Here is a 19,029-nt window from a genome sequence, read left to right on the forward strand (position 1 = left end):
CAGATACTATTTTACCATTTTTGGCAGACGTTAGACCCATTCTGCTTCAGTGTGGCGCACTCTTTAGCTATAAGCTAAATCTAGCGGGTAAGACCGGATGTTTTGGGCCGATCTTATGAGATTCTAGTAACTCAAAATTTTGTTTGCAACTTAAAGCACATGAGGTGGCGACTTGTCCAGGGTGTACCCCGCCTTCCGCCCGAGTGCAGCTGAGATAGGCTCCAGCACCCACCGTGACCCCAAGAGGGACAAGCGGTCAGCTCGCTCGCAGTCCTGGCTTGAGGTAAAGGCTAATTCGCTTTTAGCGTAACGTTAGCTCATTTTGCGGTGTGTGTGTGTGTGTGTGTGTGTGTGTGTGTGTGTGTGTGTGTGTGTGTGTGTGTGTGTGTGTGTGTGTGTGTGTTACAGACAGTAAAGTCATGTCCGTCTGTTTTTTCACTTTACCTTTTTCTGTGTTGATTGAGCTGTGTTGAAGCAGCAAAAAAAGGACATTATGTTAAATGAAGAGTTTCTGTCTCTGATAGTTGATATAATAATGTAAGTGCATCATAAAGCCTACATGAACTCCATGGTGTTCAGGGATGAATAGTCTCTCCTAGTGCTATTGTACTATTTTTTCAGCTATAGTTACATTAATCATTAGTATTGCAGCAGCCTAGTTTTGAATGGCAGGGTCCCTGCTATCACATGTTGATAAAAATATAACATTTACATAATAAAAATCAACTACAGGCTTCCCAAATGCTGCAATAAATTAGGCATGATGAGTTGACTTGAAACTGTTTAATGTTGCACTTTTTATATGTAGAAGAAACGTTTTGTCATTGTATTTAATCTGAGCAACAACGTGAGGCAGTTTAATGTTGATTAACGTGGGCAGAATTATTATAGTGTTCCCAATGTTAAAAGGATAAAGCCATTTTTACAAATTTGGTAAATAAATAACCAAAAAATTTATATTTTGTTGTTTTCTTACTGTACCGAAAATTAACCGAACCGTGGCCTCTAAACCGAGGTACGTACCGAACCGAAATTTTTGTGTACCTTTACACCCCTATATGCAGCTACTGCCATCTTGTGGCGTTAGTAAAAACTCCACGTAACCGCCGGTTATCTGCTTTTCGAGATCACATTCCCAGCGACCCTGCAGCTGATTGGAGCATTTCCGGTCATTTACGCAGTCTGGTTCACATCATGTATCCTGGCACAGGTCATAAGAGACCACGGTCATTCAAAGCGATTGTTGGCGACATCGCCGCACGCGAAGCGAGGGTCGCTCGCTTACCCTGGGAGTTGGCCTGCAAGACGCCGATGCTGTCGTCAAACAGCATGGACTTGATGTTGAGCGACGCCAAGATGCACTCTTTGTCCTGCAGTGACGCGTCGTCGATATTGTTCTGATTGGCTGACAGGATGACACACATGTCGCAGAGGTTGATGTTGACAGCCCTCAGATCTGCTCGGCTCAGCGGCGTGCCCTTTGAGGAGAGGGGGAGGGGCGACGTTAGCTCACCTATCCTGGAATCATCTCTCCTTTTTATGACATTTATTCATGCATGAGTGCAATATTTACATTGCATGGAAAGTAACACTAGTAAAGGGGATTAAGACAATAGTACACCTAATCAGTCACTAGGGGGCACTCACGGGCAGGATGGAGACTTTGGGGAAGTTGTGGAGCGTCTCCCACTCACGCTTGAAGTACTCCAGCGAGCCCACGAAGACGATGTGCTTGAGCTCGTGGTAGTGGAAGTTGCTGGCCCTCAGCGGCATCACAAAGTTGCGCAGGCCGATCAGCGCCGATTTGGCATCGCCGAAGATGCACACCACCACGTGGCCGCTCAGCACCGTCATGGCCGCCTCGCTCCGAGTCTTAACGGAAAGAGGGGTGGGGGGGGGTCTGTGACAAGCGTTTTTGCAGTTGTGTCTTTAAAAGTATGGCTCCGGTCATCTAGAACAGTGGTCCCCAACCACCGGGCCGCGGAACGGTACCGGGCCGCGCAAGAAATTAAAAAAGAAAAAATATATATATATTTTATTTTTTATTTTTTATTAAATCAACATAAAAAAACACAATATATACATTATATATCAATATAGATCAATACAGTCTGCAGGGATACAGTCCGTAAGCACACATGATTGTATTTCTTTATGAAATGAAAAAAAATAAATCCACCCCCCCAAACCACCGGTCCGTGGGACAAATTTTCAAGCTACAAAAAGGTTGGGGACCACTGATCTAGAAGATCTTTGACCAGTGTTTGCAGTAGTTTGTTAAAAACAGCATAGCACCGTGCATCTACATTGACACCACTTCTTTTTGGCTGCACTTACGCCGCTCAAAATGCATACTTTAAGAAGTTTTTTTCATATAAGAAACATTTTTGTATCGTAAGTGGAAAAAAAGGAACGGCATTGAAAAGACTAAAGGACACAAAAACGCATCAATGTAATTTGTTGTAATCAGCCCCTTAAGTCCTTTAGCAACTGAAAAAATTATAAAATAATGTTACTGATTGGACAATATAACTAATATATTTTATTTCTGTCCAAAATTAAAGTACCACTGATAGTCACAAACACACTAGGTGTGGCGAAATTATTCTCTGCATTTGACCCATCACCCTTGATCACCCCCTGGGAGGCGAGGGGAGCAGTGGGCAGCAGCGGTGGCCGCGCCCGGGAATCATTTTTGGTGATTTAACCCCCAATTCCAACCCTTGATGCTGAGTGCCAAGCAGGGAGGTTGACACTCACAACACAAAATGTTGACACACACTCACGTATGACGGGGGATTCTCGTCTGTGTATCGCCTGATCCTGCAGTCATGCGTGAAACTGTCAAGTTTGCACGTCTTTCTCACATGTGCTAAATAAAACGCTAAATAGTGATCGCAAAACGGTGATGAGTGTTGATAAATCACATGGCACAAGGTAAATAATTATATTTGCACATTCTCCTCCCAGTATTGTGGGCGTTTTGATGATCAGCACATATTTTGCATATGAATAAAGACAGACGCAAAATGAATTGCACGTCTTATTCTGCTCACTTAGGAGACGCTTTCCACTTTAGTAGATCAGCTTTGCGTGTGCTATCACGTTTGCACGTCTTTTAGTACACGCAAATCTTTAGTAAATCAGGCCCATAATGTCTATAGAACAGGGGTCACCAACCTTTTTGAAACCAAGAGCTACTTCTTGGGTAGTGATTAATGCGAAGGGCTACCAGTTTGATACACACTTAAATAAATTGCCAGAAATAGCCAATTTGCTCAATTTACCTTTAACTCTATGTTATTATTAATAATTAATTATATTTATCTTTGTGGAAACACTGATTATCTTAATGATTTCTCACAATAAATATATATAAAAACAGATAAATATCAATATGCAACACTTTATTTTTATATTTTCTCTAAGTGCACATTTTTCAAATTGAACATTTTCAAATGATTACTTCTAAGACAGTCTTGTGAAATCACAATATCCCATTTTAACTAGCTAGCTACTAAAAAATTTTAACAAATCATGAATTACTTTACACCATGTTTGTACAAATAATAACTCATGTAAAATACAAAAGTCAACTCTCAATTTTTTTAATAAATCATGTCACACTTTGAACTGGACACCAAATCTGTTATCTGTTTCTTTGTCAGTTAGTGAAGACCAAGTCTTTAAAATATTTTCTTGGATTTTCAAATTCTATTTGAGTTTTGTCTCTCTTAGAATTAAAAATGTCGAGCAAAGCGAGACCAGCTTGCTAGTAAATAAATAAAATAAAAAAAATAGAAGCAGCTCACTGGTAAGTGCTGCTATTTGAGCTATTTTTAGAACAGGCCAGCGGGCTACTCATCTGGTCCTTACGGGCTACCTGGTGCCCGCGGGCACTGCGTTGGTGACCCCTGCTATAGAACATTAGTTTTTTTTCATGGTTTTTGCCCATTTGTTGTGTTTTGTTTACTTTTTCAATTAATGCCAAAGCATTGAATTGGTTTCACTGCGATACTGTCCTTGGAACTAGCAACAGTTTGTTTACCTTTTCATACAAACTTTGGACATATTTGGAATATAAAAACATGACTATTTAACATATTGGATTGAATTGTAGTTGTCACTGTAGTCTTTTGTTTATTGTTAATACTGTATTTAAAGTAAACACACATCTTTACATAACTTGCAAATATGAATACAATATTTATTTATATCTAGTTATTAATGTACTCAAACTGCATTTTGGTTGGTTGTCTTTTATGCACACACTTACGCTCCCATAGCCAAATCTACTAATAAAGTAAACCCTTGTTTATCGCTGGTAATTAGTTCGGGGCCTGGTCGTAATAAATTAATTTCCACGAAGACGGAATTCTTAATTATACATTGAATATTTTGATAGAGCATAAAATCAACACAGTACTCACTAAGCTGCAGTCAGCATTACAGTAAGGAAGGTTGTATTTTTGACCCATCCTTAAACTAAAGTGTGAGTAAAGAATGCACTACCGACCTGATAAGTCCGAAAAAAAATGATGCAGTCTGGTGGTTGTTTGAGCACACTGCAGCTAGTCCTGTATAGTCCCACCCAGGATTCTCACAAGAATGAGGCAAAAATTCAACCTTACCTACTGTATTACCCCCAAAAGCTTGTTTAGGGCCACACAAGTTCCTGGCCTTGTCTCTAAATGAACATTTTAGCAGCAGATTTCTAAAAACTCCTGTCACATAGAGGATCTTTGACTAACTTAATTTGCAGTATGCCCTTAAAAAGAGCTGCTGTCAGAGAGAGGATCTTTTTTTTTTTGCCACATGTCTTCTAAAAGAAGTGGTCTGTATTAGTAGAAGACATGTCATGGCGTCCGTGTAGCAAATGACATGTCAAAGCGCTCATTACGGAGAGTTGAAGCACCCTGTCACCCTCTCCTGGTGCTTTGGGACGCGGCGTGCGTGCGTGTGTGTGTGTGTGTGTGTGTCAAATGAGGCGAGCGTTAGGACCTCCACCCACCAGGACCACCTTCTCGATGTCTTTGGAGATGCACCAGTGGAACATCCCCGTGGAGTCGTACTTCTTCACGTTCTCGTCCATGCTTTCCATCTGCTCGCCGCCGGGGATGAGGAGAGGGTCGTGTCTGAGCCAAGGCAAGAGCAAGAAAAGGATGTAACACGTCTTTACTCCTCCCAATCCCGTCGGAGGACATCCGCAGAAATGAAACGTCATGTGACATTTGGGACGCAATTACGCACTTTTTTAGCGGCGCGCAGCTTTTGACGTAGCGTCGTAAAAGCTTTAACAGGCCAGACTGTAAATATTTCAGCAATTTGCCCAATCGTGTTTGCGTCCCAAACTGAAAGCCCATGAATGTTTAAACGTGAGCGCACAGCTAATGTCGCCGCCTACCCCCATTTTAAATGCCGTGAAACACCTCAAATCAAACACCACTGAGGTCGTGTCATTTCCAAAACTACCATACCGGTTGTCACGTGAAATGTTAGCATATCTCACGTGACAATACTTTTTCTTTGCCCTTTTTGTGCCACTTCGTCCAAAAGAAGAACCAATCTCAAAGTACCTAGAAAGAGAAGATTATACACCAAAGGTACGCCTCAGCATAAGCAGACTTAAACCAATTCGTATTAAAAGCGTTAATTCTTTTTACACTTGCGAAACAATTAGAGAATGTTAAAAGGTAACCTTTGTGACACGACTAACTTTTGCATTTGTTGTTATGACTGATGGGGTTTTTTTTACGCATTATCAAATGGTTAACTTATTTTTACACTTGGAAGACCACTGAGAGTGTTCAAATTTCCATTGGATGCGTAACGGCCATCCGCTAACCTCCACCGCCGTTCCGCCACAGTGTTTTAGCTATTTCTAAACCACTAACCATCGCCTCCACGGCAACAAATAAAGTTTCTTACAAGTATCATTCCTGCATGCCAAGGAATAGCTAAACATGTTTCACTATACACCGTAGGAGGATACAATAGCTAACAGCAAGATAGCGCTCCTGAATGTAAACACATGGGTGGATTTATACAAATATCAACTGTAACGATACCAAGTACAAGAGCCGTATACCCAAATGTCTAGTATCACCCAAAACTAGGGATGTCCGATAACGGCTTTTTTGCCGATATCCCGGTATTGTCCAACTCTTAATTACCGGTACCGATATCAACCGATACCGATATATACAGTCGTGGAATTAACACATTATTATGCCTAATTTGGACAACCAGGTATGGTGAAGATAAGGTCCTTTTTAAAAAAAATTAATAAAATAAAATAAGATAAATAAATTAAAAACATTTTCTTGAATAAATAAAGAAAGTAAAACAATATAAAAACAGTTACATAGAAACTAGTAATTAATGAAAATGAGTAAAATTAACTGTTAAAAGTTAGTACTATTAGTGGACCAGCAGCACGCACAATCATGTGTGCTTACGGACTGTATCCCTTGCAGACTGTATTGATATATATTGATATATAATGTAGGAACCACAATATTAATAACAGAAAGAAACAACCCTTTTGTGTGAATGGGGGAGGGAGTTTTTTTGGGTTGGTGCACTAATTGTAAGTGTATCTTGTGTTTTTTACGTTGATTTAATTAAAATAAAAAAATAAATCGATACCAATAATATAAAAAAACGATACCTATAATTTCAGATATTACATTTTAAAGCATTTATCCGCAGGCTGATATTGTCGGACATCTCTACCCAAAATGTATGTAATGTATCCTAATAGTAGAAGAATACATGTTTTTTACATTTTAACAGAAGTGTAGATAGAACATGTTAAAACAGAAAGTAAACAAATATTAACAGTAAAGGAACAAGTAGATTAATAATCCATTTTCTACCACTTGAAGCTCATAATTTTGACAAAATAATAAAATGGGAAACACAATATGTTACCGCATACATCAGCAGCCAAATTAGGAGCCTTTCTTTGCTCACTTACTGCTAAAAAAGAGAAGTCATTTAGTTTGTTCACCATCTTATTTAACGCCAAAAGTGTTCTATTTCAGCAATAAGAAACATGTTGAATGTATGATACGACTTTAAGTTAAAAGAAATCCAGTAATGACATTTTTGTTGTCCCTTTTACTTTAAAAAGTATTTAAAAAAAACATTTTGGCACCGGTACGGGACAACACTACTCCTGTTTCAAGTGGTTAACTTCTTTTTACACTTGTATGACCAATGACTACGTAAATAAAATGTATTGTTTTTAGGTCCGAGTATTGACAGTGGCTTACTTCTTTTTACACTTGTAAGATTCAAACAAAAGCTACATGAGGCATTGATAAAAGGAAAATAAGTTTTTTAAATTTTTAACATCAACGGTGGTTGATTCAACCCATGAAGACGTTGTTCTCTACATTACAACCTGGGCGCATTTTAAAGGCCATATTTGAAGTCATGCAGAAGAGGACAGCAGTTATCAGCTGAGGGAGCAACACAGGTGCATTTGCATTTCAAACAGCCTTCACATCAAAGTGAGGACGAGACGTCGTCTTGTTGAGGAGCCCAGACAGCAGCCTTCTGTCCCCGTCCAAAACCTTTTAGAAAAGGTCCATATGGGCTCCTCCGTAACAATGCTAACGTTAAGTAGCATGTTAAGTATGCATGAAACTAGCATCCCTAAGGCTGCACCACAGCCAAGACTAACCTCTTTGTCCCTCATCTGTCAGGTGTCCTACTTTTCATCGAAAACAATGTCAAATATTAGTTTGTATATAATCATGTTAGTTTGAAATATGTTAAATCTCCTAACTCATAAATAGCATATTTTGTGGTGAAAAACTGAGTCTACAGTGCAGTTTTGTTGGTGTTTCCAGCCAAATAAATCATAAATTCAGCAAAAGTATTTGCTCTTTGATTTTCTTCTTGCAGCTCAGCGAGCAATAAGTCACAAGACAAATGTTATTGCCTCAGATGAAAAACGTCTGCTGTCGGCGGCGGACTCGGCACAGAAAACTAGCGGTTACATCACTCACTACGCCGCCCTTGTCAGCCTGTCTGAATGACACTTTTAGTAGGAGTTCATACAAAAAGTCACTCTCTCGAAATTTGTCAACATGTTCAAATGCAAAACGCAGCATTTTGGATCTTAAAACAGCAGAGACTCTTCACTGAGAGGATCTTTGACTAGCGCTTCTGCAGTAGGTCTTTAACCTCTTAAGACCCAAGCTGTTTGTTTACATGATTTTGTTTATTTCTCTTTGCTATTTGGGCTTATTGGACCCTAATTAGAATAAAAACTAAAAATCATCTTTTTGTATGATGTACTTCAGGGGTCACCAACCTTTTTGAAACCAAGAGCTACTTCTTGGGTACTGATTAATGCGAAGGGCTACCAGTTTGATACACACTTAAATAAATTGCCAGAAATAGCCAATTTGCTCAATTTACCTTTAACTCTATGTTATCATTAATAATTAATGATATTTACACTTAATTGAATGGTTTAAAAGAGGAGAAAACTCGAAAAAAAAATGACAATTAAATTTTGAAACATAGTTTATCTTCCATTTCGACTCTCTAAAATTCAAAATTCAACCCAAAAAAAGAAGAGAAAAACTAGCTAACTCGAATCTTTTTGAAAAAATTAAAAAAATTATTTATGGAACATCATTACTAATTTTTCCTGATTAAGATTAATTTTAGAATTTTGATGACATGTTTTAAATAGGTTAAAATACAATCTACACTTTGTTAGAATATATAACAAATTGGACCAAGCTATATTTCTAACAAAGACAAATCATTATTTCTTCTAGATTTTCCAGAACAAACATTTTAAAATAAATTCAAAAGACTTTGAAATAAGATTTAAATTTGATTCTACAGATTTTCTAGATTTGCCAGAATAATTTTTTGGAATTTTAATCATAATAGGTTTGAAGAAATATTTCACAAATATTCTTCGTCGAAAAAACAGAAGCTAAAATGAAGAATTAAATTCAAATGTATTTATTATTCTTTACAATAAAAATAAAAAAATTTACTTGAACATTGATTTAAATTGTCAGGAAAGAAGAGGAAGGAAATTAAAAGGTAAAAAGGTATATGTGTTTAAAAATCCTAAAATCATTTTTAAGGTTGGATTTTTTTCTCTAAAATTGTCTTTCTGAAAGTTATAAGAAGCAAAGTAAAAAAATTAATGAATTTATTTAAAAAAGTGAAGACCAAGTCTTTAAAATATTTTCTTGGATTTTCAAATTCTATTTGAGTTTTGTCTCTCTTAGAATAAAAAATGTCGGGCAAAGTGAGACCAGCTTGCTAGTAAATAAATAAAATTTAAAATATAGAGGCAGCTCACTGGTAAGTGCTGCTATTTGAGCTATTTTTAGAACAGGCCAGCGGGCTACTCATCTGGTCCTTACGGGCTACCTGGTGCCTGCGGGCACCGCGTTGGTGACCCCTGATGTACTTAGTCCATAAGTAACAAACGTGTACTTCATGTTTAGTGACATGCTATTCTTTATTTTTACACTTTTTTGTCTCCAAATTCCATTGTATGTTATACTCTTCTGACACCACCAGATGGCAGTATAAGTGTCCATATGTCAGCACGAGACCCCAATTCAGAAGTGTACACAATTTTGGAAATAAGAGCTAAAAGGTGCTGTCCACGCATGTGGCCACTCAGGCCTTTAGAGGTTAAAGGGAATGTATAGATCTTTGACTAGCATTCTGTAATATCAGTATGTGGCAGCAGGTAGTTCATTGCTTTGTAGAAGTCGGAACGCATCGAGGATGGTTTGTCGTGATCCCAAAATGCAGAGCACAGCGGGAGACAGCGTGCAGGTAAAAAGGTATGTAACGCTTAAACCAAAAATTAACAAAAGGGAAAGGAAACGGCAATGAAGCATAGGGATGGCTATGCAAAACTAAAGTAAAACTGAACTGGCTACAAAGTAAACAAAAACAGAATGCTGGACAACAGCAAAGACTTACAGCGTGTGGAGCAGAGACGGCATCCACAATGTACATCCGTACATGACATGACAATCAACAATGTCCCCACAAAGAAGGAAAGCGTCCGCACAACTGAAATAGTCGTGTTTGCCAATAGAAAGCAGGTCAGGCAATAGCACTTAAAGGAAGGCGTGAAGCTGCTACAGGAAAACACCAACAAAACAGGAAGAGCCACCAAAATAACAGCGCAAGACAGGAACTAAAACAATACACACAGGAAAACAACAACAAACTCAAAATAAAGCACGACAACCTGGTGGAGTTTCATTTTTTACCGTTTTCTGCTGGTGGTGTGCCTCCGTATTTTTTTTATGAAAAAAATGTGCCGTTGCTCAAAAAAGGTTGAAAAACACTGATATAGACCATCTTTAACCAACATTTTTGCAGCAAATTTCTAAACACAGCAACGTTCCTCTTATGAAGCAGATTTCAGTCGGTCCTTGAAAGAAGAGCAGAACACTCCTGTCATGTAGAGGATCTTTGACTGGCCATAGTAGTATTTCTTATGACTTAGTGACTCTCATCATCCTGCTACGCCTAAGAAACGTAAAAGCATTTAGTAGTTTCAGACCTGAGCTGAATATTTCATCATAAGTCCAATGTTTTGAGCGCCGGCTCGCTGTCACTTCACTCGTTCCGCGCGCTGGTGACGGCCGAGGCGGCGCTCCGCCAGCACGCCGATCGCTCACTGTCAGCCGTGACGGCCTGTCACTACCACACATTGCAGGCAGACATGACATGACGTCCACGTGACAAGCGCGGTGCCGTCTGGCCAAACGCTACGCGGTACAATTAGGCGAGTCCTGTGACCCGTTCAAGGTGGATGTTGAGGTTGACTTCGGAATTTCCATGCAGGACCGACAACACCCTTATGATGAGCGCAGAGATGAAGTTGTAGGAAAATAAAGTGACACATTAAAGGATAAGCTAGCATGTTCCTGTTCCTGCATGGATTCATTTGCAAGACTGCTATTCGACCTTGGCCGTCATGCAAACTGTCAAAGTCTTGTTCTTCAAAGCCAAAGCCAATCTGCCGACCATTACTTATTTACAAAGGCCTGCAGGCCGCACATACTCTGTAGATACTTTTGATTGAGTGAGTACACACTCAGCTTCGCTTGTTGTTGCGGTGAAGTCCCCCTTAAGCTACATCAGACAATCCCTATCCAGGCAGCGCAACTTTTATGTATTATTAGTATTCCTAGTATACAGTCGTGGGCACTTTAGTTGGTGGCTTTTAGGCAGTGTTAATATTGTTGACTAAAAATGTTCGTCTTACGACCAATAGGACGAAAACGAGTCAAAACAAATGCAGGGTGACGAAAATAATGCTGAAATTAATTGACAATTTAGTCGATGAATTAAAACTAGAGATGTTCGATAATATCGGCCTGTCGATATAATCGGCCAATAAATGCTTTAAAAATGTAATATTGGAAATTATCGGTATTGGTTTCAACCTCCCGGTTTTCCCGGGAGAGTCACGAATTTCAGTGCCCCTCCCGAAAATCTCCCGGGGCAACCATTCTCCCGATTTCCACCCGGACAACATTATTGGGGGCATGCCTTAAAGGCACTGCCTTTAGCGTCCTCTACAACCTGTCGTCACGCCCGCTTTTCCTCCATACAAACAGCGTGCCGGCCCAGTCACATAATATATGCGGCTTTTTAACACACACACAAGTGAATGCAATGCATACTTGGTCAACAGCCATACAGGTCACACTGAGGGTGACCGTATAAACAACTTTAACACTGTTACAAATATGCGCCACACTGTCAACCCACACCAAACAAGAATGACAAAGACATTTCGGGAGAACATCCGCACTGTAACGCAACATAAACACAACAGAACAAATACCCAGAACCCCTTGCAGCACTAACTCTTCCGGGACGCTACAATATACACCCCCGCTACCACCAAACCCGGGCACATTGTGCACATTGAACGTACAAGCTATGCTCTCTGAGCACGGAATGATGGTGATCCATCTTTCCTTAGAGGAAAAGACACGGAGGTGTTTTTATGGTGCGTTCAAGTACCGCTAAACAGAGTAGGATAGACACCATGCCCGCCAGAAGTGATACATAATTAGAATAGATTTTATTTGTTACCCACTTTTCATTTAAATAAATGTTGAAGTGCTACTGTACAAACAAATATTTACATTACAACAATAACAGTACAACAGATAAAACACTTCTAACAGTGTGTCTATTTATTTTAGTTGTTTTTAAAAAGCTTTTTGAGCACATTCCACAATAATAATGATAACCGTGATCATTTTGGTCACAGTAACTGTGATATGAAATTCTTATATCGTTACATCCCTATTGTGTATTTTTACACACATCATTACAATATGTCTTCTACCACTGGAAGCTAGAGAAGACATATGGACACATTTTACTAGGGATGTCCGATAATGGCTTTTTGCCGATATTCCGATATTGTCCAACTCTTTAATTACCGATACCTATATCAACCGATATATACAGTCGTGGAATTAACACATTATTATGTCTAATTTGGACAACCAGGTATGGTGAAGATAAGGTACTTTTTAAAAAAAATTATAAAATAAGATAAATAAATTAAAAACATTTTCTTGAATAAAAAAGAAAGTAAAACAATATAAAAACAGTTACATAGAAACTAGTAATTAATGAAAATGAGTAACATTAACTGTTAAAGGTTAGTACTATTAGTGGACCAGCAGCACGCACAATCATGTGTGCTTACGGACTGTATCCCTTGCAGACTGTATTGATATATATTGTAGGAAACAGAATATTAATAACAGAAAGAAACAACCCTTTTGTGTGAATGAGGAGGGAGGTTTTTTGGGTTGGTGCATTAATTGTAAGTGTATCTTGTGTTTTTTATGTTGATTTAATTTTAAAAAACAAAAAACAAAACGATACCGATAATAAAAAAAAACGATACCGATAATTTCCGATATTACATTTTAACGCATTTATCGGCCGATAATATCGGCCTGCCGATATTATCGGCCGATAAATGCGTTAAAATGTAATATCGACATTCCTACATTTTACCTTTGCAAGGTAGACAACAACACACGTAAACCGTGTGGCTTCATTTTCTCTGGTAAAAATAAAACCTACTTCTGCAGGCTAATCATCAAGACATCCAGGCAACAGTAAGTAGGCCTTCACTAATATGACTCATACTGTACTGAATTACTGTTACTATTAAAGACAGTAGAGAAGGAGCAAGACTGCTTACTCTAACACTACTTTTGTTGTACGCATATAGGTGAGCTTGCCCGCCAATCTAAAACAAAACTACCATATTTTTCTGACTATATATCACAGTTTTTTTTCATAGTTTGGCCGGGGGAGCGACTTATGTGTGAAATTATTAACACATTACCGTAAAATATCAAATAATATTATTTATCTCATTCACGTGAGAGACTAGACGTATAAGATTTCATGGGATTTAGCGATTAGGAGTGACAGATTGTTTGGTAAACGTATAGCATGTTCTATATGTTATAGTTATTTGAATGACTCTTACCATAATATGTTACGTTAACATACCAGGCACATTCTCAGTTGGTTATTTATGCCTCATATAACGTACACTTATTCAGCCTGTTGTTCACTATTCTTTATTTATTTTAAATTGCCTTTCAAATGTCTATTCTTGGTGTTGGGTTTTATAAAATATATTTCCCCAAAAAATGCGACTTATATATGTTTTTTTCCTTCTTTATTATGCATTTTCGGCCAGTGGGCCTTATACTCCGGAGCGACTTATACTCCGAAAAATACGGTATATTGTTTCTTCATGTGACCATTTTAGTCATGTATTATTTAATATTTGAAAAAAAATGCTAAATTTGATCTAAAACAATAACACACAAAAAGGTTTGAAATATTCATGGAGTGCAGGTCTTGTTTAGTTTTTGAGATGCTCTGCAATAATTAGTAAAAGTGCTTTCAAGACAACTTCAAAGGTGCGTTGTCCGCTATACTTTATATAAGTCAACACAATTTACTGTAATGTTAGTCGACTGAAATGTTGAGGAAATTCGTCGACTAAAACTTGACTAAAACTAAATAAGTTTAGATACACACACTAGATGTGGTGAAATTTGTCCTCTGCATTTGTCCCATCCCCTTGGGGAGCAGTGGTAATCTTTAATCTTTAATGACTTAAATATGGCTAAAACTAAAATACATTTTTGTCAAGACAATAACTAAAACTAAAATAAAAGCAGCTGTCAAAATTAACGTAGCTTTTGGGGACCGATATCAAAGAACATTTCACTGTAATGTAAATATTATATTATACTTTTATTGGTCGGTTAGTCAGATTACACGCCAAGTTATTTCGCTTTTTTGTTTGTCATAGTCAGTGTCCCGCAAAAGACTTTTAAAAAGTAATTAATTATAGTTACTTATTTTTTAGCCATTAAAGTAATTGAATAACTAATGGTTGTCAGCAGGGACGGCAGCTCTGTTGAATCTTTTCACTGGATTGTGCTAGTTAATAAACACATTGAATGGCTGTAGTCTCCTTGTCCACAAACGGGGTATTGTAGGATTGCAAGCTCGTCACTTCAATCATTGATGTGTTCATTATTCTCTCATAGTATTAGAAGTGTGTGTACTTACATGTTGTTGCATGTGTTGTTTGCTGTGTGATGTTGCCTCTTCCTATTTGATATCAAGTTCATTTAAGTGTGGTGCTGGTTGTTGCTTTCATTAGTAAAAAGTTACTCCCTTCATTGCTGTGCTCCTGACGCTGTCTCGTCGACATACAACCACATCAAAAGTAGCGTGTCACGTTACATCGGTAACGGTGTTGCAACGTACGTAAAAGTAATTCATTAAGATTACGCGATACTAGTAAAAGTAACAGCGTTAGTTTTTCCTAACATTTGTTATAGTGTTGTTAGTTTTTACACCTGTACGTGTGCTAGTTCATTGTAGTATGTTTGTTTGTTTAGTCGGTATGTTAGTTTGTAGATTCTAGTTAGTTACTTAGTCTGTCGTTTTGTTTACTCATTTGTATGTTGGTGTTACTCAATTTGTTTACCGAGTATGTTCACTTGTTCGTCTAAGTATACAACTTGGCCGATTTATACCTTGTTAGTTACTTAGTTTGTCCTTTTCCTCTCTTCTTTGTTCCTCTACTCATTTACTTGTTTGTAATAGTTTGTTGTAGTTATTTATTTACTTACTTAGTTCGTAGTTGCTTAGTTTATCCTTTTCTTCTCTTGTTTGGTCGTCCACTCATTTTCTTGCTTGTTATGGTTTGTTGTAGTTACTTAGTTTGTGAGTTAGTTTACTTGCTCGCAAGTGTAGTTACCTAGTTTGTCCTTTTATTTGCTTGTTTTTTTCAGCGTTACTTGCACAATCGTTATTTGTTCGTCAGAGTAAGTTACCGTATTTTTCGGACTATAAGTGGCAGTTTTTTTCATAGTTTGGCCGGGCGTGCGACTTATACTAAGGAGCGACTTATGTGTGAAATTATTAACACATTACCGTAAAATATCAAATAATATTATTTATCTCATTCACGTAAGAGACTAGACGTATAAGATTTCATGGGATTTAGCGATTAGGAGTGACAGATTGTTTGGTAAACGTATAGCATGTTCTATATGTTATAGTTATTTGAATGACTCTTACCATAATATGTTACGTTAACATACCAGGCACGTTCTCAGTTGGTTATTTATGCCTCATATAACGTACACTTATTCAGCCTGTTGTTCACTATTCTTTATTTATTTTAAATTGCCTTTCAAATGTCTATTCTTGGTGTTGGCTTTTATCAAATACATTTCCCCCAAAAATGCGACTTATATATGTTTTTTTCCTTCTTTATTATACATTTTCGGCCGGTGCGACTTATACTCCGGAGCGATTTATACTCCGAAAAATACGGTAGCTTGTTTGCCTTTTTCAGCTTGTTGTTTTAAATGTGTTTGATTATTTGATTGATGTAGCTGTTTTTTAATGTTGTAGTTTGTAAGTACAAATAAAACAAAAGGGCAGAGAGTATGTTGTTGTTTTTCCGCTGTTTCGTTAGCATTAGTTATTTATTCATTTTGTCCTTTTTGTTTGTTAGCTCATCTTAGTGTCCGTTACTTTAGTTAGTTACCTTGCTTGTTTGTTGTAGTTACCAGTAGGCACTATTTGCATGAATATTTTAAATACTTTTGTATTTGTTTTATTTTTCTATTTCAACATGCTGTGTGCTATGGTGTTAAGTGTAAAACCTGTGTTGATTTACTGTCTAAAAGCCAAGTGAAAAGCTGCAGCGTCAACCAAAAGGAACGGTTCTTGCCGTAGCCTCCATCCTGATGACGCCGCCACTTAACGACAATGCCAATTATCGCCCCTTGTGACAAAGAGCGGCACTATCTCCACTCTGAATCAATAAGCAACGATGTAATTATATGGGACAAGATAAAAGCAAGGTAGCATTTGAATTTGCCTTTCATGGCGCCGGCGGATACGTATAATCTGCGGCGTCACGTGCCGAGAGCGGCTCGGTGGGATCCGACAAGAGAAGAATAGCCCGGGGCCATCCATCCCGTGGAAGCTCTCTGACTGGCTGCTGCTGTCATTAGTGCCACGCCGCTTTAAGAGCGCCAGTCTGCGCTTGTCACTTCAAACCTCTTGGCAGGCTTGAAGTGAAAACAGGCCAGCAGAGACTGGCGCTCCGTAGCGTGTGCTTCTCGGATGCCAAGAACATCCCACCAACCCACTTTGTTTGCTGTCATCCAAGTGTAAAAAGAAGTTAAAATGAAGGTGAGGATTACTTGGAGTTATTTGGATGTCCTTTGCGAGAAAAATTTGGGCAACTTCCAGCATTGCAGGGAAATTATTTTTAAATGTGTGGTATATTTATTGTATTATTTTCTTTTATATCATTTTGACTTATAAGTTGTATATATTTACATAGAAATGTCCTCATTATTATTTTTATTGCCATAATAATTTTGTATTTATAAAGCATGTCATATTTATGAGATTTGAAAGTGCTACATAGTTAATCAAAAGTTAAAATGAGAACCTAAGATATTTAGATTTCTTTTTTTTTAAAAGATTTAAGAATAATTTTTATGTAATTATTGTAAAATATTTTTTATTTTACATAATTTTAAATGCATTTACAAAATAAATAATTGTATTTTATTCATACTTTTATTTTAGTGCTATTATCTATCATAACTTATATTGTATTTAATTAAAAAAAACTTTTTTTTAATTTCTGTTTACAGAAATAACCTGCTCTATGGGGGTTATTTTAGCTTGTTTTCGCACAGTTGAGTATTTTGCACATCCAGGCCCATTTCTTGTCAAAGCTGTTTTCGCCCACAGCAGGAAGCAGCTCTAAAACCCCAACAGAGCAGTCGTCGCTCGGCACCAAACAAAGTTATGTAGTATATCTACAGTGGTGGACATAGTGCAGCATTTATCGGGCCGAAATAAAACCTCAGGGAATGAAATGAATCAGTGAATACTGGGCTTCTTGTTTGCTGCTTAGCTGATACACTGATGTGTGTCCTTACCTTATTGTCTTTGGCGAGGAGTTGGGGGAGTTCCTCATGCCGCCGTTTCGCTGCTTTTTTTTCGGCGACAGCACCGACTGTTGGTTCTCCTCGACTGCAACGACAAGGAGGACGTGATGGAGCCTTAACAAGTAAGGAGTACACTCAAAGAGATGAGATGTCAGGACGAGGACATACAGCAGGAGACGGGAAAAAGACAATTATGGCGCTTGCTGACTTCAAACTGTGCAGGCACACACAAAACACAAACAACAACGGGGAGAATGAGGGCCGTGTCCAACACATGTTATTGAAGAGGAGAATGAGGGCAGCAAAAACAGAATATTGCAGCAACGTTTATTTTTATTTTCGTTAGTTGCTTATCAAGCTTGTTGGTCGTTGTCTATTTCTTTATTGTAGTTATGATAAATGATAAATGGGTTATACTTGTATAGCGCTTTTCTACCTTCAAGGTACTCAAAGCGCTTTGACAGTATTTCCACATTCACCCATTCACACACACATTCACACACTGATGGCGGGAGCTGCCATGCAAGGCACTAACCAGCAGCCATCAGGAGCAAGGGTGAAGTGTCTTGCCCAAGGACACAACGGACGTGACTAGGATGGTAGAAGGTGGGGATTGAACCCCAGTCACCAGCAACCTTCCGATTGCTGGCACGGCCACTCTACCAACTTCGCCACGCCGTCCCCAATATATATATATAATATTTTAAAAAAAATCTAAATATCTTAGGTTCTCATTTTAACTTTTGATTAACTATGTAGCACTTTCAAATCTCATAAATATGACATGCTTTATAAATACAAATTATTATGGCAATAAAAATAATAATGAGGATATTTCTATGTAAATATATACAACTTATAAGTTAAAATGATATAAACTTTTTACAAAAGTTAGTGGTGGTAAAGTTACTCTAACCCCTCTGATAGTTACTTAGCTTGTTCGTAGCAGTTTGTTCATTCACTGTAGTTAGTTGGTGGTCGTTATGACGGCTCATTTCATCTGTTGGTTAGTTTACTTTTTTGGTCTGGTTGGTTAGCTACTTAGCTCGTTTGTTCATAGTTATGTCAGCTCATTGTAGTTTGTTGCAGTATTTAGTTTGTCGTCACAAGTTTGTTTGTAGTAGTTCCTGTTCATTAGCTCATTGTAGTTTTTTGTTGTAGTTAGTGACTTATTCAGTTAGTTTGCTGGCTTGTTTGTCAGAGTGAGCAGTTTGTTTGTTCGTAGAAACTTGTCTGTCCGTTGCCCGTTTGGTCGTCATATTTACTTATTGATCATGCCTTTGCTTGATTGTTTGTCTCAATCAGTTGCTTAGTCTGTTTGTTTACTTTGTAGTTACTTAAATGGATCAGTTCTTTCTCTTGTTTGTCATAGTGAGGGGTTTGTGTAGTCGCTTGTTTGTTTGTTTGTCGTACTCTGTTACGTATTTTCTTACTTAGCTAATTTGTCCGGTCTTTC

General features: G+C 37.9%; 1 protein-coding gene across 6 annotated transcripts in view; it reads right to left on the reverse strand.

The window, feature by feature from the left end:
• LOC133655363 (calcium-activated potassium channel subunit alpha-1a-like) overlaps nt 1-19,029 on the reverse strand; it is a 157,030-nt gene that overhangs the window by 21,058 nt on the left and 116,943 nt on the right. For all 6 annotated transcript variants that reach the window (XM_062055448.1, XM_062055450.1, XM_062055445.1 and 3 more), the window contains exons 20-23: nt 17,565-17,658; nt 5,012-5,135; nt 1,648-1,872; nt 1,286-1,478 (exon numbers count right to left, since the gene is read on the reverse strand). In XM_062055448.1, the coding sequence (XP_061911432.1) occupies nt 1,286-1,478; nt 1,648-1,872; nt 5,012-5,135; nt 17,565-17,658 (636 nt within the window). The remainder of the gene's footprint in view (nt 1-1,285; nt 1,479-1,647; nt 1,873-5,011; nt 5,136-17,564; nt 17,659-19,029) is intronic.

The sequence above is a fragment of the Entelurus aequoreus genome, linkage group LG08 (genome assembly GCF_033978785.1).
Source record: "Entelurus aequoreus isolate RoL-2023_Sb linkage group LG08, RoL_Eaeq_v1.1, whole genome shotgun sequence".
NCBI classification, from domain to species: domain Eukaryota; kingdom Metazoa; phylum Chordata; class Actinopteri; order Syngnathiformes; family Syngnathidae; genus Entelurus; species Entelurus aequoreus.